Genomic DNA, 23783 nt, shown 5'->3' with positions numbered 1-23783 from the left:
TTATATGATAATTAATTTACGCAATTTAATAAGATATTTGTATTTGTCTCTAACATGGATGCATATTTCATGTCTTTCTCTAACTTTGAGACAATTAAGATGAATCAATGAATGTATATTTTTTTACTATAATTTGTATTTGGCTTTATTTTTTGTTACTTGTTTACTACTTCTGGGGAACTTAGAATTTAGTTGATATTATAATTATTTAAAATATTATATTTAATTGAATATTTCATTAACTTAAATAACTTAAATAACTTGTATAATACTATATTCAGACATACGTGTTTTTTAACACATTAAACTCCTTAATTCTGAGTTGTTTTTTGAAATATGTAAAAACGTTAAAATTAAATGTTTTTTTTAAACAGGGATGATTTTTTATGTACTTTTGTAATGAACACAACCGCGTTTAAACCGCCATATAAAAACAACAACAACAAAAATTAAACAAAACAAATCTTGTGAATTATTGTGTAATTTATATTAAATTTCTAGTAAAGCTACTAATTTTGTTAAGAACAATGTTGAAAAAGAACCCGCCATTATTGTTAATTGTTTTAATTTGAAAGATAAACTTCTGAAAGAAGAAAATACAGTAAATTAATATGTGAACGGTCGCGTTTAAACAGATAAGCATTAAGTTAAACAGGTATGTATCAACTTAACATTAGTTTAAGTATTTATCAAGAATAGTAATTAGTTAAAATGTTATATTTAATTAAATATTTATAGATCTACTCATGGCAGAACTAACAAGATACCTACTATTATTGCAAAGTAAGTCCTCAATTATAAGTTCCCTAAAATAACTATCAAATATGTACAAACTGTTAAATCTGGAAAAAAATAAGTAATTGGATTCGGAAGAAAACTTTTTCTAATCAGAATGTACTATATAAACAAATTTAAACCAGTATTATTCTCATTATTTTCTCTAAATATGAATATCCTTAAAAGTTTTAATGTTAAGCATCTTAATAATTACTTTACCAACTTAAAATTTCACTTTGTATTAAATCCACCAACTAGAAAAGTTAATTTTCCTGTTTTAAATAAATATTTTTCTATTTTTGTCACAAGAAAATAATGTTGGTTGTGATTATCCAATTTTTTGCTAATCAAGTCTAAATTGCCAAATATTTCTGTCGTTGCTAAATGATTTCAGTTGGGGTAACACAAATTCGGTTAAAATCTTTATTCTTTTGTTACAACTAATTTTAGGTTGCTAATATCGACAAATATGGATATAATCATTTGGCAACAAATCACAACGAATCTGCTTTAGCTCTGCAGAAATAAATCTGTAACTTTAATTAAGAATCTTAAAAATAGACATATCTTTTTTGGGAAATTGCTTTTTTCTTAGCCATTTCTGGATCGATTTAGTTCTCATTAACGAGAATTCAGAAAGTATATCCAATAGATGTATAATGAATTTTATTAAGCTACTAGATGACCGTGGCCGACTTCGCCCGTCGCAATTTACTAATCTTCAAGCTTCTCCAAAAAATGTCTCTTATTAAGAAAAGTGAGAACTGAAAAGAAGGAAAAGTTAAAATTTCGGAATTTTTAAATTTTTTTTTCTTTACCAACCATCTCCCGAAAATTTCGAATCGAATAAAACAACAAGTAAGAGAGCTAGTATATTCGACTGTGCCGAATCTTAGATACCCTACACCAAATTATACTTAAAAATATTTTTAGGTAAACAAAATTTAAATTTTTTTATAGTTTTTTAAATTTTTTTCTTTTCGAAATTGTTTTTTAAAAAAGTTTTTTCCAAATTTTTTAAATTTTTAAATTTTTTTTTTTTGGAAAAATAATTTATGACAAAAAATTTTTATGAAAAAAAAATTCGACTTAAAAAATATTTTTCCCGATTTTGATTTATTGTAGGTCCAACTTACTATAGCTTTATATGTACTTTAAAATATCTATCATTAGATATCAATATTGTCTATATTAATGACTTAGTAATCCAGATATAGATCAAAAATAGGAAAAACATTTAGGTTTTTTTTAAATAGCAACCGAGCCGGAAGAATTCCGGAGATATTGATGTATGAATCGGGTATATAAGTTATTTGGGGGCTTCGGAAAGTTGATTTCAACAGACAGACGGACATGGTTTAATCGACTCCGCTGTCGATAAGGATCCAGAATATATATATTTTATAGGGTCGAAAAATTATATTGTGGAAATTACAAACGGAATGGCATACTTATATATACGCTTCTCACGAAGGTGAAAGGTATAAAAATGGAGTTTAATGGATTTGAATCTTTAACTTCAAATAAAGAAAAAATGGATTTAAATGAATTTGAATATTTAATTTAAATCAAGTTTTTCTGTATTTGAAATCTTACAATCTATTATAGGCTTCAGAAAATCGTTTTCAATTCGGACAACAAATATTTAAAAGAGTTGAATGAATTTAATTATGAAATTATTCCATTAGCTAAACAAAGCTAAATAATTAGTTCATTTTGGAATGAATTGCTGAGAAAATAAATAAAATTTGTTTATTTTTAACAACCCTAAAATAAGAAAATATTTATTTTTTGTTAAATTTTTAATGTTTATAAGCTTTACACTTGTTTAATAATAAGGAAAAAGAAAATTTGTTTATAAAAACAAAGAATAAAACAAATATGTTGTATTTCTAAAATGTTATTAAATATTTCTGTTGAAGATTAGTTTGATTTTCGTTTTTTGGTTTTAATCAAATTTTAAAGAATTTGAAGACGGTGTTGCTGGCGTTGAACTTGCAAATGTTTCCACCGCTGGTTTATAAGGAGTTGCTAAGCAATTATTTATAAAGTTGCAGACACAGTGTATATATTGTGTAGGATATTTGGTATAGATTTTAACATGCTCAGCGTCTTCAAAACATACTGAATTAACATCGACTCCTTGCTGCTGTCGTATATTTATGAATTTCTCTATATCCTAAAAATAATTATGCAGATGAAAATAAATGATTAGTTTTTAAGTAGATATGGAGAATTTTTTTTTGTTTTGTAAGTTTTTACCGTATATGGTATAACAACATCGCCCTTGGAGTATAAAAATAATTGAGGATATTCATTTGGCTCATTTTTTAAATCGTTAAAGGGATTTGTTTGAATTGGCTCGGTTTTTACAAATAAACTTTTAAATGCTGAAAATGTTTCCTAAAAATATAAATTTGTAGTATAAATATGTAGTTGTGATTAGTTTTATTAATATTAAATTATAAAAAAAATATTTATGGTGAAAGTTGGCTTATAACATACAAATATAACAATTGCGAACATACGAATTCCCAATCTAATGTTACGTGGAGACGGTAGGTTATGTTCCTATCATTTTGTTTGATCTGTTTCAAAGGAATGAAAAGGTAAATATGACACAACACTGCCATAGTGAATATTTACTAATTAACCCTGAAAGTAATTTGTTTAACAATAACAAAAGCTATTTTTATGCTATTCCCCCTTTGGTATTTACATTCAACTAGAATGTACGTAAATGCAGTTAGTAGTTATTGATTTGCATAAACAATATTACCCAAACCGTGCCTGGAATATATGTATATATGTACATTACAAATTAATTACGGCATTACTTACCTCCACAAACCACATAATGCCCAATGTTATGGTTATTATAATTGCCGTAAAGCAGTGACATTTTTTTCTTTCCTTGCCATAAATAGCCGTTACGGCGCGATACAATCCCAGCATGCGTCTTTCGCCTGGTGCCGAATCTAAAATCATACCGCGTACCTGCAATGGTGTCTTATGTTTGCGTATGGCCAGTGATATGTGTTGATATAGATAAGCACCACCATTTGAGAATATATGAAAGATAACAGGATGCGAATCGAAATTCATGTCATAGATAAGTTTAAGGATTTTTTCCCCAATGGGCATCATTTCTTTGCGTTTCCAAAACAGTGTGTCCACAGGAGCGGTATATCGAACTGTGATTAAACTGTAATATAAATAATATTTATTTATTTATAGCGGAACTCTGTAATTATTCATTCATTATTATGAGTTAAACTCACCCTCTGTCTTCATAAATTTTTGAGTATTTCATCAAATAACGATCCTGACAACCGGCCCAACCCAATAACATTACAATTGGTACGTGTGTATCATTGTAAACAAATACAAAATCATCTGTCTCTGATTGATCCAAGGCCGTTGTGGATCTTTGTTCATTACGATATTGCGGTGTTGGAAATTTTATAATATACTCTAGCGTGTCTTTAGGTTTCATTAGATTCTCCAATTGTTGCTGTTGACTAGCTGGTACACTGGCTATTAAACCGGTACCACCAGTCAATTGTTGCGTTGCAGCTGCCAAAGGCTTTCGACCAGTTATTGCGGCCGATTCTAAACGCCTTGCTGCCGTCTTGTTCGATGTGTTGCCGTATTGATTTTCTTCCTTGTTTACTGTTGCACCTGTTGCTGTTGTCACGCCATAAGGATTACTGTTACTTGGAGTCGTTGATGATGACATTTTCTGCTAAGCTTGGATACTGGGGGGTCGTTTTCTTAGGAGAGGAACAATCTATCTAAAAATATATATTTAAAGCCATTTAATATTGTTCAACTTGGGTGAATTTTTTATTAAATTCTGTATACAAGAAATACATATTTGTGTGCTGTATGGAATTTAAGTTAAAAGCAAGTGTAATTCAAGTCTGGTATTATAGTCAAGCAATTTCAATTATCCAGTAAAAAGGAAACATAAATTCAAATCATATGTTTTTTGTTTGAAAAAAATTTAATTTTTCAAATATTTTTCAAGTTTAAAGCATAATTACATTTGCATTCAAGTCAAATTCCAACTAAATGTTCATTCAAGTGGTTGAATTTTTGGTGCTTTAGTTCTTATTGAGAATGAAATGATTAAAATTGTTTCCGAAACTTTATAAATTATATAATCCCGAACAAAATGTATCAGGATTGCCGCATAACCAACACATTATTGACTGCTCAAACAGTATTCCGGGGGGACATTTGTATGAGGGCTAGGTGAAATCATGGAGAGATTTGAATTAACAAAAATTGTCCACTAAAAAATTAAATGAAATTTATTAGTCATAATTAAGTCAATTACAAGGAATTGCTTTCGTTGGGAATGGTTATTGGGAATGAATTGTTAACATTTTTCAATTTCTGAATTAAGATTTTAGTGCATTAAGCTTAAATTGAAATAATTAATTCAAAGTTCCAAAATTATGTCTGCTATTTTGTTGTCCAAATCCAAAAATATTTGGAAATACCTAAACTCTACTGTCAAAAATCTTAGATTGATCGGAAACTATATGAAAAGTCAGTAATTTTTTTGTTACAGGACATCCTCGATTTTTGACCTATTTTTTATATATGTATATCTGGATTACTAAGTTATTAATATAGAGAATATGGATATCCAATAATAGATATTTGAAAGACCTTTGCAATGGCGTATATAAGGCCAAAGTAAGTCGGACTTACAATGGGTCAAAATCGGGAAAATATTTTTTAACCCCAACATTTTTTTCACCAAAAAATTATTTTTTTTAAATTTGTTTTACTAATAATTTTAATTTTTTTTTTTTAATTATTTTAAAATTAAAAAAAAAATTAAATTTTGTTTAAAATATTAAAAATTTTTGTTTTAAAGTATAATTTGGTGAAGGGTTTATAAGATTCGGAACAGCTAAATAAAGCTCTCTTACGTGTTTTTACTAATTCAATCTTGCCACATATATTTTTTTGACAATTGAGTTAGGTCTTTGAGAGGAGAGTTTCCGATCTAGTTGTATTTATCTATGATTAAGGTCCTGAATCAGAAATACGACTTAAATTTTCAAAATTTTGTATGAAAATCACACAGTTTTAAAATAATTTTTAAAAAAATTTTAAATTTTGTTTAAAATTTTAAAAAAAATTCTTTTAAAATATAATTTGATGAAGAGTATATAAGATTCGGAACAGGTAAATATAGCTCTCTTACTTGTTTCTACTAATTCAATCTTACCACATATATTTTTTTGACAATTGAGTTAGGTCTTTGAGAGGAGAGTTTCCGATCTAGTTGTATTTATCTATGTATGTGTATTTCTTTATGATTAAGGGCCTGAATCAGAAATACGACTTAAATTTTCAAAATTTTGTATGAAAATTACTCAGTTTTAAAATAATTTTTGAGTGTTTTTTTTACTAAAAATATTAAATTGTTCATGTTTCTGAATTGGGTCCTAAAAATGTAAAATTGTTCATGCACTACATCGAAGTTGTCATAATGTATTTCTAATTTTCTTTTTAACAAATACTTAGTATATATTATTAAACTTTAGTAAAGGTACTTTTATTTTAACGCAAGTTTACTATTATGTATTCGAAATTTTAGCTCAAGTTTGGATTTAAAAATGTTAATTAAATTTGAATAATATTTTTAAATAAAATACGGTTAACACAAGCGTAATGTAATGCCAATTAAATTTTGAATAGAATAATTCAAAAGAATTTAGTTTTTAGGTAAAATCAATAAGAAAACCAACTTACAAAATATATATTATATAGTATAAGAACTTTGTGACGATTGCACTTTTAATTAACATTATTATTTAATAAAAATTAAACATACATATAAATTTATTAATAACACTACATGATAAACTTTTCTTTTTCCGTTTTTTGTTGGTTTTGTTGGTTTTTTTTTTGTTTAATTAGAGGAGAAAACTAATGTTTACAAATTTGAACAATTGAAAAAATGGTAAATAAATTATATGGACTTTTGGATGGTTATGTGTGTGTATACATGTTTGTACATATATACTATATATAAAGTACATGCAAAATTTTTATGTAATTCTTAAAAACATATACAACACAGTATATACTCCCTACTATAGGTAGGGTTATATATAATATATAGTTTGTTTAATGTTATTTTTTTTGTTATTTGCTAGTGCAAATAATCAAGAATTGATTTTATTGTGTTTTTGTAAGCATATTGAGAATTCAAGGAAAATATTTCCGTAGTTTTCTTTATTTAAATGTTCTTAGAAACTGTTATGACTTAGGTCAGTTCTTTTTTTCTTGAATGGATTTTCTTCACTTACCTCAAAACTGTATGCAGCAACTTCTTTTGTAACTCTTTGTTATCTATATGTATATGTATGTAGTTATTTGCCTGTAAGTACTTGTATGTTTAGGAAAAAGTGTTAACTAATAAATTCTTGACCTTCTTCTTAGTTGCCGTTAAAACCAAAAATAATTGTCGGTCGTTGTGACTAAAAAGTTTTCTCCGCTTACGATGACTGTTTGAGCAGAAAAAAGTCAAAAGGAATCATGTGTTTTGTTAAATCGTTGTTTGAATCTATATAATATGTGGGTTGTCAAGGTATTATTCACTCTGCCAGGAGCAGTAATTTTTGTGAGTGAAAGTATTTTCACAGGATATGCGCAATACAAATTACGGAATATTTTTGTAGTTGGTTTGCCATTTCTGACATTCTACTAAGCCGGTAAATTAAGAAACAGGTTATGTTTAGTTAATAGAAAATAAAGTCCTATAACGGTTGTTATACATTGTAGTTGCAAAATTTTGAATGTTCAAATAAAGTGTTTTGAATAAAACTAGAAACAATTTAGAACATCGTTACTCGAAAATAAAAGCAGAAAATTAAGTGGACACCTAGTATACAGATTCTTTTTGAAAACAAATAAATTTTACGAATACAATTTTAAGAACAGAATCATATCTGCAAACAGAGATGTTACAATAAAAACTTTTTTGATTATTACATACATATATAGAGAAAAACGCAAAAATATTACTCAAAATAATCTTTACCTACGAGTGTTGTTTTTGTTTTCACATAGTTTTTTTTACTAATACATCACCACTTAGGTATTTGACAATTGAGTTAGGTCTATGACAGGAGAGTTTCCTATCTATGACTGCAGATGTTTAACTAATGACAGTTGTCAAAAAAGCAATATCGAATTCTATGGCAATTTTGAGGTTCTACATTTCATTTCAAAATTTTTTTTTAATTTTCATTTAAATTTTTTTTTAAATTTGTTAGTAAAAACAAGAGAGCTATATTCGGCTGTGCCGAATCTTAGATACCCTTTTCCAAATTATACTTAAAAATATTTTTAGGTAAACAAAATTTAAATTTGTTTTTTCGAAATTTTTTTATAAAAAAGTTTATTCCAAATTTTTTTTTAAATTTTTTTTTTAATTTTTAAATTTTTTTTTTAATTTTTAAATTTTTTTTTTTTGGAAAAATAATTTATGACAAAAAAAAAATTTTTTATGAAAAAAAAATTCGGGTTAAAAATATGTTTCCCGATTTTGACCCATTGTAGGTCCAACTTACTATAGCTTTATATACATCGTCGTATCATTAGATATCCATATTGTCTATATTAATGACTTAGTAATCCAGATATAGGTCAAAACTAGAGGTTGTCCCGGTTTTTTTCCTTATATCTCAGCCATTTGTCGACCGATTTTCTCGATTTTAAATAGCAACCGAGCCGGAAGAATTCCGGAGATATTGATGTATGAATCGGTTATATAAGTTATTTGGGGGCTTCGGAAAGTTGATTTCAACAGACAGGCAGATGGACATGGCTTAATCGACTCCGCTATCTATAAGGATCCAGGAAATTACAAACGGAATGACAAACTTAGATATACCCTTCTCACGAAGGTGAAGGGTATAAAAATTTAATAAAAAAAAAAATTTTTTTTGTGAAAAAAAAAATTCGTGTGCAAAAATATTTTTCCCGATTTTGACCCATTGTAGGTCCGACTTACTATATACGTCGTTGCAAAGGTCTTTAAAATATCTATCATTAGATATCCATATTGTCTATATTAATGACTTAGTAATCCAGATATAGATACAAAATTGGTCAAAAATCGAGGTTGTCCTGGTTTTTTTCCTTATATGTATCTCAACCATATGTGTGCCGATTTTCTCTATTTTAAATAGCAACAGAACCGGGTATATAGCAGATATATTGATGTATGAATCATGTATGTAAGATATTTGTCGGCTATGGGATCGACTCCGCTAATATATTATTAGTTAAAATACATATTTGAAAAAGTTTCCATTGTATTGCTGATTTACTTGAGCTTCTAGTTTCTATATTATTATATTATTTAAACCAGAGTTGCTCGAAATATTCTTAAAGCGCATGTTTTTATTTTACAAAATTATACACAAATCTCTTATTTCCTTTATTTGTTGTTATTGTTATGCTCCAGCAAGGAAATGTCAAACTTTCTATACTAAAACAAAGTTTGACGTCATACTATATCTATAGAAAGCTAAAATTCAATAAAAATTTATTATAACATCAAAAAGAAAAACCAGCATTATTAAAATAAAACAATAATGAAGTTAACATTAAGTCGTTATCGTATATTATTATCCTTGCAATTTACTTTGTTAATAGCTGATTTATGTTTCAATACATTTTCTCATCTTTTGATGACACCAAAATTACAATTGACCATATTATTGTTTGTGTAAGTCAACTAATGTTTTGTGAGCAATATAGGTGGATAAACATTGATTTTTTTTTTGGTTTTCATAACAGGACACAGGATTTATTCATAATATGTGAATATTTATTTTTTACTTTTGCCGTACATGCCACCTGTGTTTATGAGGTAATATAGATACATCTATTTTGTTCAATATATTTCATATTTACTTTATTCAAAACAATCAGGTTGGTGCTACCCATGTGATTTTAAGGAATTGCAAATTTTTCCTTTTCACCATACTGCTGTATTTTCTGTTATCGGTTTCCCAGCATTTTTGGTTTGTTTACAATGTTTTGTGGTATCCCATGTCAAATTGGCCCACTACCTTAAAGGCTTTATCGTTTGTTCAGAGGACTGGTATGTGGAAAAATCTTTAGAATTCTTAAATCAAAATATTATTTATTTATATAACAATATCTTACTTGTTCTATTACAGTTTCATTTTTCTATTATTACACATATAAGCGCACTGCTTTAACCATATCCGACCCACGATTTTATGAAGAAAATATCGATTGGATTGCCGAACAATTAAGTGATAAATAAAAATACATATGTATTTGCAAATATTTTATACATGTTTAAATATAATTAATCTAAGGAGGAGTCTGTGTTTATGAATCCATATTAAATGAATTGTCTGTATAGAGAAATTTTTATTGTGTTAATTTGTATTTGTTTGTTCTAAATACTTACATAAAAAATAGATTTTGATTATAAATGAAATTAAAAAAAAACACATTCTTTAATTAGCCAATTAACAAAGCAAATAGATATTATTTTTATACTATAAGGTATATATGTCCTGGTCCTCATAAGATTCTCAGTCGATCTAGCTTTATCTGTCTGTCCGTCAGCCTGTCTGTTTTGAAAAAACGATAGATGCCAAACGAAAGGAGCTAAATATCCTTACCACTCATGATGAGTTTATAAAGACAACTTTTAAACTCAAAATTAAATCAATTACGATAAAAACTTACCTTTGGAAAATTTTAAATAGAAATTGATTTCCTGCACAAATACATTTAGCTTATAACCAAACCATGTTAGGAGTATGTTACATTCTCATTACAATTGGATAATCACCGGTTTTTTTGCTAAGGTCGGTTTCGGTTTTTTTGAAAAGCTCACATTTCGAATATCGAATATACCGGGGTTTTCTTCTCGAATAACCGGTTTTTTCGAAAAGTGTGTTTTTATGAGTTTTAGTGTATAAAAACTTTAAAAAATATTCAAAATCAAAAAAAATTAAAACAAATACTTCAACTATTTTAGAAGACTTTTTATATTTAGAAAATCTCACAAGTGATCTGGAAAGCCTGAAAACTTACCCAAAGCTTTGTTTTCGATATGTCCTACAAATACATCAAGTAAAAGATAATTTTCAATGTCTAGTTTTATAAAAACCAAAAAAAACTGTGTTTTACTTATTCCTTATTACTGACCTTAACGATCTTCGTGTCAAATTTGACACAAATAAAAAAAAAATAGATTTTTTTAAAAATAACGTAGTTTTTGACATTTGAAATTAAATTAAAGTCATAAAATATTGTTACGAAATTGTACTTGAATTCAAATATAACGATTTTAAGGGCTGATTTAAAAGTAGCATAGTGCTTTCAAGTAACAGTGCTGTAATGGCAGACTGCAACATATCTGTGGGCATTGTTAAATAAAAGCTTTCAGTTGATTTGATCGTAAGTTGGCAACGCTGTATTCGAATATTCAGTTAAAGAACATTGTAGAAAGTACACCACAGATGGCGTATGATCTAGAATATTCGAACTTTGACAGTTAAAGAGCTTTCTAGATGGTAATGCAGTGTTATAAATAGTGGCAGAGGTTGCAGTCGTGAGTTGAGTTTATCAGAGACGCTTTTCGAATAAACATCATCTAAGTGCCTTAAAGTGTGTTGTGTTTTTCAAGTAAATTCGTGTACATTATAAATTGTGTCTGTAATTCTGAGAATTTATAAACCTGTATAAAAAAACATTGAGTGGCTATTTAATTCTGTGGTTGTTGTACATTTTAAATAAAGAGTTGTTACAATTTTTAAACTACTAAACGGCTTTTATTTGCATTCAAAAGTATCCGGTTTATTTAAAGGAAATAAACCAGCGTTTTAAAAAGGTTAAAACGTAACAATATCAACCACTCATTTTTAAAAAAATGCAATTTTAATTTCAAAATGGGTAACATTTTACCCGAAGACCTTATGAAGGATAAGAAACACAGTAGTTCAGCAAGTATGATGAAAAGAGACAGATATATAGCTTAATTGTACGTAACAAAAGACCAAGGTGTATCTAATAAGGTGAAGTCGAAAAGCCAGCTGACTATTTTTTGCTCGATTTGTTTTTTCACTTCTAGCTGTCAAAGTTTGTTTACATTTCTTTATTAATTTAAATTAACGTTTTTGTTTCTTTTAATAAAAAATATAAAATAGTAGAAAAGTGAATAATTGACAATATAAAAGTGAATGGAGTACTTATTGAAAGTAAATTTCACGTATTTATTTATTTTTACCCCTGTTTTTGATTTTTGCCGTCTTCTGTTGTTTAGCTGTTTGACAGCTAGCAAATAATTTTACAAAAACAAAGTACATGTTGTTTTTGGTAAAGTTGTATTTGTTGTAGAATTGGGTATACCTGTAAATAAATTTGCCTTGCAAAAGACCTTAAGTCCAAACAAGTTTATAGATATTTTTTTGCCAACTTGTTTATCTTAAAATAGTTGTTGACATTTGAAATGAAATAAAATTTATAAAATATCAAAAATATCAACCACTCACTTTTAGAAAAAAATAAATATTAATTTCAAAATGGGTCAAATTTGAGCCGAAGACCTTGTGAAGGATAAATGAAGTAACCAAAATGGTTTTAATCACTATTATTTTAATAGATAAAACTTTTTTCTTCTTAATTCTAGGCGTTTTAATATTTTTCCAAAAAACCGGTTAACCGGTTATTACAAAAAACCGAAACCGGTTTATATTAAATTGCAATTTTTCGAAGAAACCGAAAACCGGTTTCTAAAAAATGTAGAAGAATCGGTCACCCTAATAATCATTAACTGGAATTTTTCTGTTTAACAACAACAGGAATATGTTACGTTCCCACTACAATTGCATATTCGCTTCGAAACGGCCCGATTCTCACTTGGATAAATATTGTCAACTCAATTACAGTTTTAATAACTGGATTTTTTTCAGTAAATAACTTTCGACGACTGTAGATCTATTCGTTTTTGAAACAGTTAACAGTCCTGTGTATTCTGGAAGTAGTGATGACTTCGCAGACATTAGTTTTATATTTATACCCTACACCACCATAGTGGGGAGGGTATAATGCGTTTGTGCAGATGTTTGTAAAAGTATACCGATCGACTTAGAATCACTTTCTGATGTCCGTCCGTCCGTCTGGTCGGCTATCTGGCTGGCTGGCTGTCCATGTAAACCTTGTGCGCAGAGTACAGGTCGCAATTTTGAAGATATTTCGATGAAATTTGGTACATATTATTTTTTCGTCTCAAGGACCAAGCCTATTGAAACTGGTTGAAATCGGTCCACTATTTCACCTAGCCCCCATACAAATGTCCTCCCGAAATTGGACTTTATCGGTCATAAATGTTTAATTTATATATGTATCTCCACAAATTCCGCTCCAAATAAGTTTTATATACACAAAATTCATGCCACCAAATTTTGTTACGATCGGTCCATAATTAGTCATGTCATCATAGTCAAATGACACGACCTAATTTCATGGTGATTGGTTCATAATTGGTCATAGCCCCCATATAAGGCCCACTTCCGAAAATTACTCAAACATATAAATTATTGAAATTTTAAAAGAAAAATGTCGGGCTTGACCGACCATACTTCCTTACTTGTTTTGCTTTGGAAAATATGACAGATTTCATTGTTAAATTAAAATAAATGAAGAATATTTTTTTGCTTGTGTATAATTTTACTAAATATTGCGAATATTTATTAAAAAATTACTTTTTTAAAAAAAAAAAACAAATTATTATATCTAAATTTTTAAATATATATAGTAAACTGATATAGTTGATAGATAACTTTTGGGATTTTGTTTAGAAATGTTGTATATATGTATATTTTAAGATTGGTTATTTTAAAGAAAACATAAAAGGTTTTAAAAAGTTTTTCTTCATATATTTCAAATTAAAATTCTAATTTTGTGAATCATTTTAACTAAAAATTAAAAAAATGTTGTAGGAAGATTTTCTTGCCGATTTCTTCCACTACTGCATGATTTCGAGATATGTATATCTAATATAAAGAGCCCTAACCGCGAAAATATGTTAAATACATAACAACAAACTTTACAGCAGCAGCTATATATAAACAATCCTAAATTATCGATTTGCATTAAACAATTAAAATCGAATATACTGTTAGTTAACATATTTTCGTTGTAAGGGCTCGATATTTGCGTAAGTCCATGCTGTAATCTTAAATGACCTGTTAATCAATTTTTGAACAAGAAATAACCTTAAAAGAAAAGCCAACTCATCAAAATAACAAAAAATAAATCTTTATAATATATAGATCAAATATAGAACTATTTACATGTTAATTAATAAGGTAAACAAAAGAAAACAAAAAAAAAAGTTGGACAAATTTTACAGACATACAAAAAAGTATAACTTAAATAGAAAGAATATTATTTATTTATTATATAAGTAGATGTTTCTATGCATTCATTAGGGGAACACCAAATAATTTTTCCCATGATTCTGCTATAGAATTTAAACATGTATTAGCATTTTCGGCTGTTTGAAATGTGCACTTCCAGAGCTCACACTTATCTTGGGTTTCATCCAAGAAATTTATAATAAATATATTATCCGAACAACGCTCCACTTCTACTAAATTGGACATGAATTGTGTAACACACAACTCTATGTCGGAGTCATGGTCTAGCACAGAAAGCCAATCCAATTTTTCCGAACTCAAATAAATACGCGAGTCGGTGGTTAAAAGGCCGCAAATGTTAAAGGAACGTTTGGCATTTTCACACGTTATTTCACAGCCATTCAATAATGAACACATATTTAGCTGCTCATCGATAACAGCGGCACTAAGACGTTTTGCTAGCAATGCAGCTGGTTGGTATTTCAATTCACATAGTGAAGGCAAAGCATTATCTGTAACATTATAAAATAAATTAAATTATTTTATAAAATATGTAGGAAATTTAAACTCACTGGCAAAAAACAGCATTAATGAATCTGTTCTCAAGATGTCTTGCAGCAACAATAGAAAACCACCCCAATCATTTAGATAAAACGATAAACCCATTTTCCAGGGCAGCAACTGTATGCTATCCAAACGATCCACCGTACAACTAATGGTGATTTTTAACCATTTCGAAACATCCTCGGTTTCAGCAGCATAAGCCTCCATTACATACAATTTGCAAGTGGACATAACAACAACACCATCTGTTAATTTCTTAGTATTCTCATTTAGAATGCGTCCCTTAACAATCCATTTGAAATGTTCATCTTTTTCGAATTTTGTTTGATAAAAATACAATTTTAAACGATGATCGATATCATTAAAATCGCTATAGTTAAATTTATACACTTGGCTGGCGGAGGTAGATTTGTTGCTGCTGTTAGAGTTGCCAGGTAAAGCAGTACCTGATTTAACATTTGATAAAGTTTCGGAATCAATTAGCTTTTTGGAACTGGTCATTAAAATGTTGGTGGACTGCATAAGAGCTGAAATTTGAAATGAAAAGAATATGGAGAACATTTATTCATCACTGTTCTTGGCATTGTAATGATTATTGTACAGAACTTTCTATATTTTCGGAGTAGAATTAATAAACAACTGTTTTTATACCCTTCGCTATGAGTGGCTAGGGTAAATATATGTTTGTCATTCCGTTTGGAATTTCTACATTTATCGTTCGCGACCCCACAAAGTATATACAGTGGTTGACAAAACAATGGAAACTTTTCCAAATATTCCATATGTAGCCAAAAATTTAAAATATTTTTTTAAAATAGTTTTACTTGTATAGTTTTATTTATATAAGTTAACTGAAAAACAAACAACATAATTAATTATATTCTGAAGAAAGGGAACAAAATTAAAAATATTCACTATTTCGCTACTGACAAAACAATGGAAACTTTTAAACTTCTGCAAGAAAGAAGTGTAAAACGAAAATAATATTTAAAAGATCGATGTAAAAAACATCCCGTTTACAGTTATTTTATTTTATTTTTAAATTCTGGTAATTTTTCAAAATTTCTTTTTCTAAGTTTTTCGCATAATTGCTTTTTTTCAAAGTTAACGAAAATGGCTAAAATTAAGATTTGTGAAGACTTAAAGAATAAAATAATTAACGATTTTAAAGCTGGTTTAAAACAAAAATGTATTTGTGACAAATATTCAATAAATAAATCAGCAGTTTCAAAAATTATAAAGAAATTTCGTGAGACCGGTTCTGTAAAAACTGAACATTTAGGAGGAAGACCTCGTAAGACTACTCCTAGACAAGATAATTTAATAGCGAGAGAGTTCAAGAAATTCCCAAAAATAACTCCTCGAGAGGTTGTTAATAGCCTAAAATTAGAAATGAGTACCCGAACAGTTAGTCGCAGCGTTACCGTGTGGTTACAATCCAACGAGGTACGTGTTTTGAAGTGGCCTGCCCAATCGCCAGATCTCAATCCCATAGAAAATCTATGGGAAATTGTAGATCGTAAAATAAGGACCCAAAATTACACCAGGAAGGAAGATTTATCGGAGGCGGTTATAAGAGAATGGCAAAATATTTCATTGACTCTTTAATTGGTGCAATGAATCGTCGATGGGTAGCAGTTATAAAAAATAAAATATTGAGTTATTGCAAAGTTTAGACCATATTTGTTAAAATAATACCTAAGTTTCCATTGCTTTGTTAATGCCGTAATAAAGAAATCTTTTAATTTTGTTTTCTCATTTTTAGAATTTAATTAATTATGTCCTTTGTTTTTTGTTAAATTAAGTTAATAAAAGTATACAAATAAAATACTACAAAAATGTTAAAATTTTTTAAAAAATTATTTCAGATTTTAGGCCACTAATGAAATATTTGGAAAAGTTTCCATTGCTTTGTCAACACAACCACTATATTCTGGATCGTTATAGACAGTTTGTATGTTGAAATCATCTTTCCGTAGCCGCCAAATATCTTACTTGATTCATACACCAATATATCCGCTATGACCCGGTTCGGGTTCTATTTAAAATCGAGAAAATCAGCGCACAAATTACTGAGATATAAGGAAAAAAAACACGACAACCTCGATTTTTTTACTTATTTTTGATCTTCATATATCTGGATTACTAAGTCATAAATATAAACAAAATGGATGTCTAATGATAGATATTTCAAAGACCTTTGCAACGACGTATATAACGCCAAAGTTAGTCGGACCTACAATGGGTCAAAATCGGGAAAAAAAATTTTAGAACCATTTTTTTTTCACGAAAAAATTTTTTCCCATACAATTTTTTTTCAATTAAAATAAAGAAATTTTAAAAAAATATTTTTAATAAAAAAATTTTGAAAAATAAAAATTTGAATTTTTTTACCTAAAAATATTTTTTTCACCACAATATTGTTTTCAATATTTGTTTTTCGTTTGAAAACATTTTTGGTCAACATTTTTCCCGATTTTCTGTCTGAATTTCTATTTTGTAAAAAATCTAGGTAGACGGATATGGCTATAATGAAACCGATATCTATAACGATCCAGAATATATATACTTTATGGGGTCGCAAATGAAAAATGTGGAAGGTTTCTCAACTTGTATTAAAAATAATTTACCTCCAAAAATAGACGATAAGCCGGTATTTTCTTCTTTCCTTCCGTTCTGAGAGCTGGTTTTACCATTTGTTTCTTGCTGCAGAAACTCTTTTACTGCATCCTTTTTATCCTCACTCAATGCTATGTGAGGAGTTTGTTCTGCTTTTTGTTCATAGGCTGTACAAATACTATCGGTTACCGAACCCGAGGAACTGCTCTCAGTGAGATTATTGTGCACCATGTTAGTTAAAGACTTTTTAGGCTGCAAATTTGTTTCTGCATTCTCTGGGTTATCTATTTCGGGTTCTGGATATTCTTCAGGTTTGTCTTTATCTTTATTGGCATAATTGATCATATTATCGAATTCACGTTCCAAGAAAGTTTGTGTATAACTTTGATCATCGATGGTCTCCAAATTTGGTATGTGGGTAATGCTACGTCTTTCTTCCCAGTTTTTGCGACTAGCACAGGGATCTAATACTTCTATGCTGGATTGGCTAGGATTAGAGATGATATCAATGTCACTTTCACCATTTGTTTTAAAATCTAAATCACGATCGGTATTTGAGCTGCCCACCAAAGACTGATTCGAATTGAAAGAGCTCTCAGAATGAGAGGTGGTGGTAATTTTAGAACAGGAGGATTCATTAAGAGAATTAGCCGAACCTAAGGTGGATAATATTAAGCATTATTTTATATTAGAGTATTTTGAAGTTAAAATAATAAGAAAGAAACATTGGAATGTTATGTTAGTTAGTAACCAAATGATATAAAATTAACTTTGTCTGGAAATGAATTGAATTTTTTTGTCTCTACAAAACCAATGCTTCTTGAGGGTTGTATTAAAGCATATTAGGTAGTACAATAAAAAGTGATATTAACTTTTAAGAGTTTGCTTCAGCGTCCTACTATGCAGTGGATTGTTAGCAGAAAGCCTGGCGTTTCCTTTACCTTTTTTAGACCAGTAGGTAGGTAATATTTGTTAAGTGAAAGGAGGTTTTTTTTTTTACAATATAAAAAGAAGAGCACACAAAAATCAATCAATCAATCAGTTAGTTTAAATTGAAAATAAAAAAAGAAAACATGCCAAAAATAAGTTTTAAATTACAATTCACCCATGAAGTCTTACCAATACTGTTAGTCTCCTCAGCGACTTCTATGGAATTCGAGAGGGATGTTAAAGGCTGTTGTAGGGTTAAAGGTACTATAGATGTGGGCAATTCTTCCACTATAGAGGCGGGTGATAGTTTGTCTACCAGATTTGCTTTTTCCAGAGACTTGGGTATATCATGAATTTCAGCAACGAAACAGGATTTACAGTCAGGACAACGTATTTCTGAAATGAAGAAATATTTTCACAAAATTGTTTACTATTTGCTGATGTATAATAGCTCACCCGAATTATTTAATTTGGATTTAGTTTCCTGTGAAAATTGGCAGCTGCAATTGACACATCTATAAATAGTTTGATTCATTTCGGTTAAATCACGTTGAGAAAGTATATCACGTAATTTCTTTTCCAATTCCTAAAAGAAAAAACAAAATTGTTGCATAATTTTTTATTGTAAATGTTTTAAAAACTTACTTGACACAAATCTTCTTCGACAGTATAGACCCGTTCCTGTTTATCCTTTTTAACGGTATCGAAATTTATGCGCAAAGTATTGGATTTAATGCGATCACAGGATTCTAAAATTTTTAAGCTCCATTTTGTTTTGGTTCTTTAAAATAGAAGATTAAACAATATCAGTCAGTTAATAACTTTACTATTAATCCATTACCTTTCTGTTAATGGATCTCTTTCCCTAAGGAAATTGGAAGACTTGGTTAAAAATATTGCTTCATTATGGTTAGTGGTGTACACAATATATGTTTCTTCATCCTCTTCTCTTTCGGAGACTATAAGTATTAAACATTATACATTAATGAAAACATACTCAAATAAATTAATATAAAAAGTACTTACATTCCTCTTCTTCATTATGTTTTTCCGATGAGTCATAAATTGTGCTAAAAATATCATGTTCCTCTTGTTCTCTTGCCTCCAATTGTTGTATTGCGTCCACTAATTCATCCTCCTCTTCATCAAAAGGATTTGTACTACACACTTTAGTATTGTCTAACGATTTGTATACCGTGGTATCATTATCTGTGCTGTTATTAATTAAGGTTGAGGTTTGGTCTAAACTTTGATAAAGCGAACTCGATTCGTTATTGTCATTTTGTGTCTTAATAGGTGTTAGCGCCAGCTTGGACATGGTATTATCTAAGGTGTTGTTGGTTGGTGTTGAGGTATGCATGCTAATATCATTTTTAGAATCATCATTAACGTCTTTTACATATTCATCAAACATTTGTCGCGACTTTTGTCTTTCCAAATCAATGTCCATAGCAGAAGTGTTGGCTGAAGTGATACCCAAAACGCTATTTCTGATCTCTGCATTGCCAGTGTGCAGCCATTCATTGCCATATTTTTTGCGTAAATTAACTATTTGTCCCTTGATATCTAAGTGCTCTTTATTTTCCTCGTTCACAGCCACTGAACTATTCACAGAATTTTCCATCGAATTTAAGGAGTCTAAATGTTCTCCTGATTCTACAATATTATCTTCAATTTCGACACGACGTACTTTGGATGATTTTTTCTTAGCAGGTTTAACAATCACATCTTCCGCATTGTTGGTTTCTGATGTATCCGAATTATTATCATTTAATTTAAAAGACACTAAAGAACCCACACTGGATGCTGGTGTTTGATTTGAAGAAGGCGTTATACGTCCAGCAACAGTTAATGATGAAGTTGAGGAACGTGTAGTGTAATGATTGAGAGCACCTACTAGCCGCAGCTGATGTGTACCTGTTACGGATTTTTCATATTTTGTAAGAGGCTCAAAATCCAATATAAATTTCACTGAAGAACAGTTTTTATGCAGATATTGCGAAGCAGCCAAACGATGTTTGGGATGCCATTGCAGAGGATTACCATAAAGATTTAAAAATTTCAAGGTACTAATGGCACTTAAGGGCAACAAATAGGTATGATCTAGCAAAAAGTTATCCGATAAATCCAAATCTGTGAGAGCATCCAATTTAACAATACCCATAAGATCTTCCAACAGATTATTACTCATATTCAGAGACTGCAAACGTTTATAGGCATCCATATGAAACTGTGGTATAAACTGCAGACGATTGAAGCTCAAATCTAAAGTCTTTAAATGGGGCAGCCATTTGACAGCCTTGACGGATTGCAATTGATTGTGTCTTAAATTCAAATGTTGCAAATATTGAGCAAATTCCAATGAAGTATCAATCGATTTTAAATTATTGTAACTGAAATCGGCTATTTTCAATTCATTCCAAACAAAACCATTCGAATTGTCACCACCACAGTGTGTTATAATCTCATCGACACATTTAATGCTCTTGGTACAGATCAAATGTTGCAATTGAGCACGCAACTTTTGTATGCCACAAATTTGTTTTATTTGTACCTTGCGTATTTCCAGTCGTTTAAGGGCACGAAATTTCGTTATATCTATTTTACCCTCAAAATATTCTTCGCCAGGATATTGTACAATACAAAGCAATGCAGTTTTTTGTACGAAATCATGCACCAATTGTAGGTCACGAAAGACGGGAGACTTGGAGTTGATGGGTTTTACAACTTGAAAGTTTTGTATATCGCCAATTTCCAGAGAATCGGCAATTAGAGTAAAGGAGTCATTGAGGGCTCGTAAAAGAGAGGCTAAAAAATAATTGTAAATATGGATTAGTGAAAAAATTGACTAAATACATGGATAGAGTAGTTGATTTCACAATCTCCGTATTCGGGTTGAAGCCAAAACATAAATAAATCTTTTTATTTTTAATATTCAAAATTTTAAACACACGAATATATCAGGGTATTAATTTCATACAAATGGAGCAATCCTAATGTCTGTGTTCTACAACAATATAAACAAACATTAATTTTAAAATAGATTTTAGGTCTGTATTGTAAACAAACAGATAAGAATAAATGTAGACTGAATAGAGTAAATGTAATTGATAGAAAGATTTTTGTATACCCTAAAATAGTTTTAAATAATTTTTGTAATTTTTTTATTTGTCATTTAACTTTTTGTAGCTGAATTTTGAACCTGTTCTCGTAGCCCGAATAGGCTGAAATTTGCATTCATGCATATTCGAAAATTCGAACTTATGTTCGAACATTTTTGATAGCTGCTAAAATAATCTATTGATCATGCATAAACCTAATGACAATTCAATATTATGTACGAAAATTCACTTATGTTCGAAAAATATATAAATTTTTTTTGGTTTTAATATTAATTGATTAGAAACTTTTTTAATTTCTGTGAATATTGTAAGTGAACTCTTAAGGTTCGATTCGTAGATGACAACTAAATATCACTGATCGAATTTTACTTCTATTCTCTTAATGTACTTAACATTAATGTGTAACTAAATTAAAATTCAGACAAATCATTATAATAGTTTAAATTATAACTTGCCAAAATAATAAATAGGTATGTGTCCAGATAAACTAATCTCATGACTGTAGCGCATACGCCAAATTAAAACAAATTGTATTTTTGAATAACATGAATATTACACATGTTTCTATATTCATATTCATTATAATCTAAATACATTTACATATTTACCTGATAGTGTAAGTGTAAACTCTGAACTTAATATTTTATCGCCATTATTTCGTAACAAAATAGCCAGTTCAGTGATTTTTTTCGGATCCATGTTGCTGTCAACAGAAATATCAATATTTACAAATGTAAATTGTAAAAATAATATCAATATTGAAATTTTTTTTTAACAAATTATAAAATATTGTAGCATTATGTTGTTTAGAATTTGTATTTCTGCTTCAAATTTCCTTTATTTGGCCATCAAATATGATTCAACTGTGTTGTGACGCGTAAAATTCAAACAAAAGAATCTAAACGATATGCAAAATGCTGCAAATATATGGAAATTTTTCGTTATTATTATAGAAAAACTATATAGTATATATCCCCCCCAAAAAAAACTTACTTAAATTCAACAAATGTCGATTTATAACATAAAGAAATTAATAATTTGTTGTAATTTCTATAATCTTTGATTTTATTTTCTTACGCACTTTTCTACAATTTTATTGCAGACAATTTCCGTTTATGCTAATCCATCCATTAATTACTGTTAGTTTATTATATGTATATGTAAATTTTTTTCTATTAATTAATATTGTTAATACGTTGCATTTTAATTAATTTTTATTGAATGAATATATATTTTTTTTGTTTTTGCGTTTGTATTGTTATTATTCTTGTCATTTCAGAGAAAGAAAAAAAAAACAAAACAAAATGTCAGGTAGTTGTCATCTAAAGTCAGCTGCTGTCACAGTGTTGTAATTAAATGTAGTATTAATTTAACCCTTGGATAAGACAATGAAAATGTTTAAAACTAATTAGTTAATTGTTAACCCTAAATATGCTTTGATTTATGAAATGTTTATTAAAAATTTAATAAACAAGTAAGAGAGCTATATTCGGCTGTGCTGAATCTTATATACCCTTCACCAAATTATACTTCAAAATATAAATTTAAAATATTTTTAGATAAACAAAATTTTATTTTTCCAAAGTTGTCTTCTTAATTTTTTGGAAATTTTTTTTTTCGGATTGTTATTTTAAAATTTTTTTTCTTTTAAATTTAAAATTTTTTTTTTAAATTTAAACATTTTTTTTTTTGTTTTTTCAATTGGTTAAAAATATGTTTTCCGATTTTGACCCATTGTAGGTCCAACTTACTATGGTCTTATATACGTCATTGCAAAGGTCTTTGAAATATCTATCATTAGATATCCATATTGTCTGTATTAATGACTTAGTAATCCAGATATAGGTCAAAAATCCAGGTTGTCCGGGTTTTTTCCTCATATCTCAGCCATTTGTGGACCGATTTTGGTGATTTTAAATAGGAAACTTCTCGAAAGTCTGAGAGAATTATTGAAGATTTGGATCCCGAAGATATCTGGGGTCTTCAGAAAATTGATTTCAACAGACAGACGGACGGACAGACAGACCGACGGTCATTGCTTAATCGACTCCGCTATCTATAAGGATCCAGAATATACTTTATAGGGTCGGAAAATTATATTGTGGAAATTACAAACTTATATATACCCTTCTCACGAAGGTGAAGGGTATAACAAGTAAGAGAGCTATATTCGGCTGTACTGAATCTTATATACACTATACTTTCATTAGTGAAACAAATTTATGTTAAAAAATATTTTTCCCGATTTGGCCTTATATACGTTGTTGCAAAGGACTTTGAAATATCTATCATTAGATATCCATATTGTCTATATTAATGACTTAGT

The 23783-nt window shown here is 28.9% G+C and overlaps 3 protein-coding genes across 4 annotated transcripts; 1 reads left to right on the top strand and 2 right to left on the bottom strand.

The window, feature by feature from the left end:
• Positions 1-2670: 2670 nt before the first annotated feature.
• On the bottom strand, positions 2671-4534 carry LOC135951342 (transmembrane protein 53). Its single transcript, XM_065500981.1, has 4 exons — positions 4059-4534; positions 3619-3982; positions 3040-3180; positions 2671-2956 (listed from the first exon to the last, which is right to left on the bottom strand). The coding sequence occupies exons 1-4, from the start codon at positions 4514-4516 to the stop codon at positions 2726-2728; spliced, it is 1194 nt and encodes a 397-aa protein (XP_065357053.1). The 5' UTR covers positions 4517-4534; the 3' UTR covers positions 2671-2725.
• A 4865-nt stretch (positions 4535-9399) lies between these two features.
• Positions 9400-10142, top strand: LOC135952176 (transmembrane protein 138). Its single transcript, XM_065502013.1, has 4 exons — positions 9400-9541; positions 9613-9685; positions 9748-9919; positions 9999-10142. The coding sequence occupies exons 1-4, from the start codon at positions 9408-9410 to the stop codon at positions 10106-10108; spliced, it is 489 nt and encodes a 162-aa protein (XP_065358085.1). The 5' UTR covers positions 9400-9407; the 3' UTR covers positions 10109-10142.
• A 3957-nt stretch (positions 10143-14099) lies between these two features.
• Positions 14100-22713, bottom strand: LOC135952286 (uncharacterized). Of its 2 annotated transcripts, XM_065502155.1 has the most exons (11): positions 22451-22713; positions 22066-22374; positions 19362-21143; positions 19177-19294; positions 18981-19116; positions 18792-18921; positions 18525-18731; positions 18278-18346; positions 17417-18061; positions 14795-15313; positions 14100-14734 (listed from the first exon to the last, which is right to left on the bottom strand). In XM_065502155.1, exons 2-11 carry the CDS (start codon positions 22154-22156, stop codon positions 14280-14282), a joined length of 4152 nt encoding a protein of 1383 aa, XP_065358227.1. In that variant the 5' UTR covers positions 22157-22374; positions 22451-22713; the 3' UTR covers positions 14100-14279. The 2 variants fall into 2 exon arrangements, with proteins under 2 accessions (XP_065358227.1, XP_065358228.1); XM_065502156.1 differs by lacking the exon at positions 18278-18346.
• Positions 22714-23783: the final 1070 nt, after the last annotated feature.

The sequence above is a fragment of the Calliphora vicina genome, chromosome 2, assembly GCF_958450345.1.
Source record: "Calliphora vicina chromosome 2, idCalVici1.1, whole genome shotgun sequence".
In the NCBI taxonomy this organism is placed as follows: Eukaryota; Metazoa; Arthropoda; class Insecta; order Diptera; family Calliphoridae; genus Calliphora; species Calliphora vicina.
Note: the sequence above shows the minus strand (reverse complement) of the source record. Positions and strands in the feature narration are given on the sequence as shown.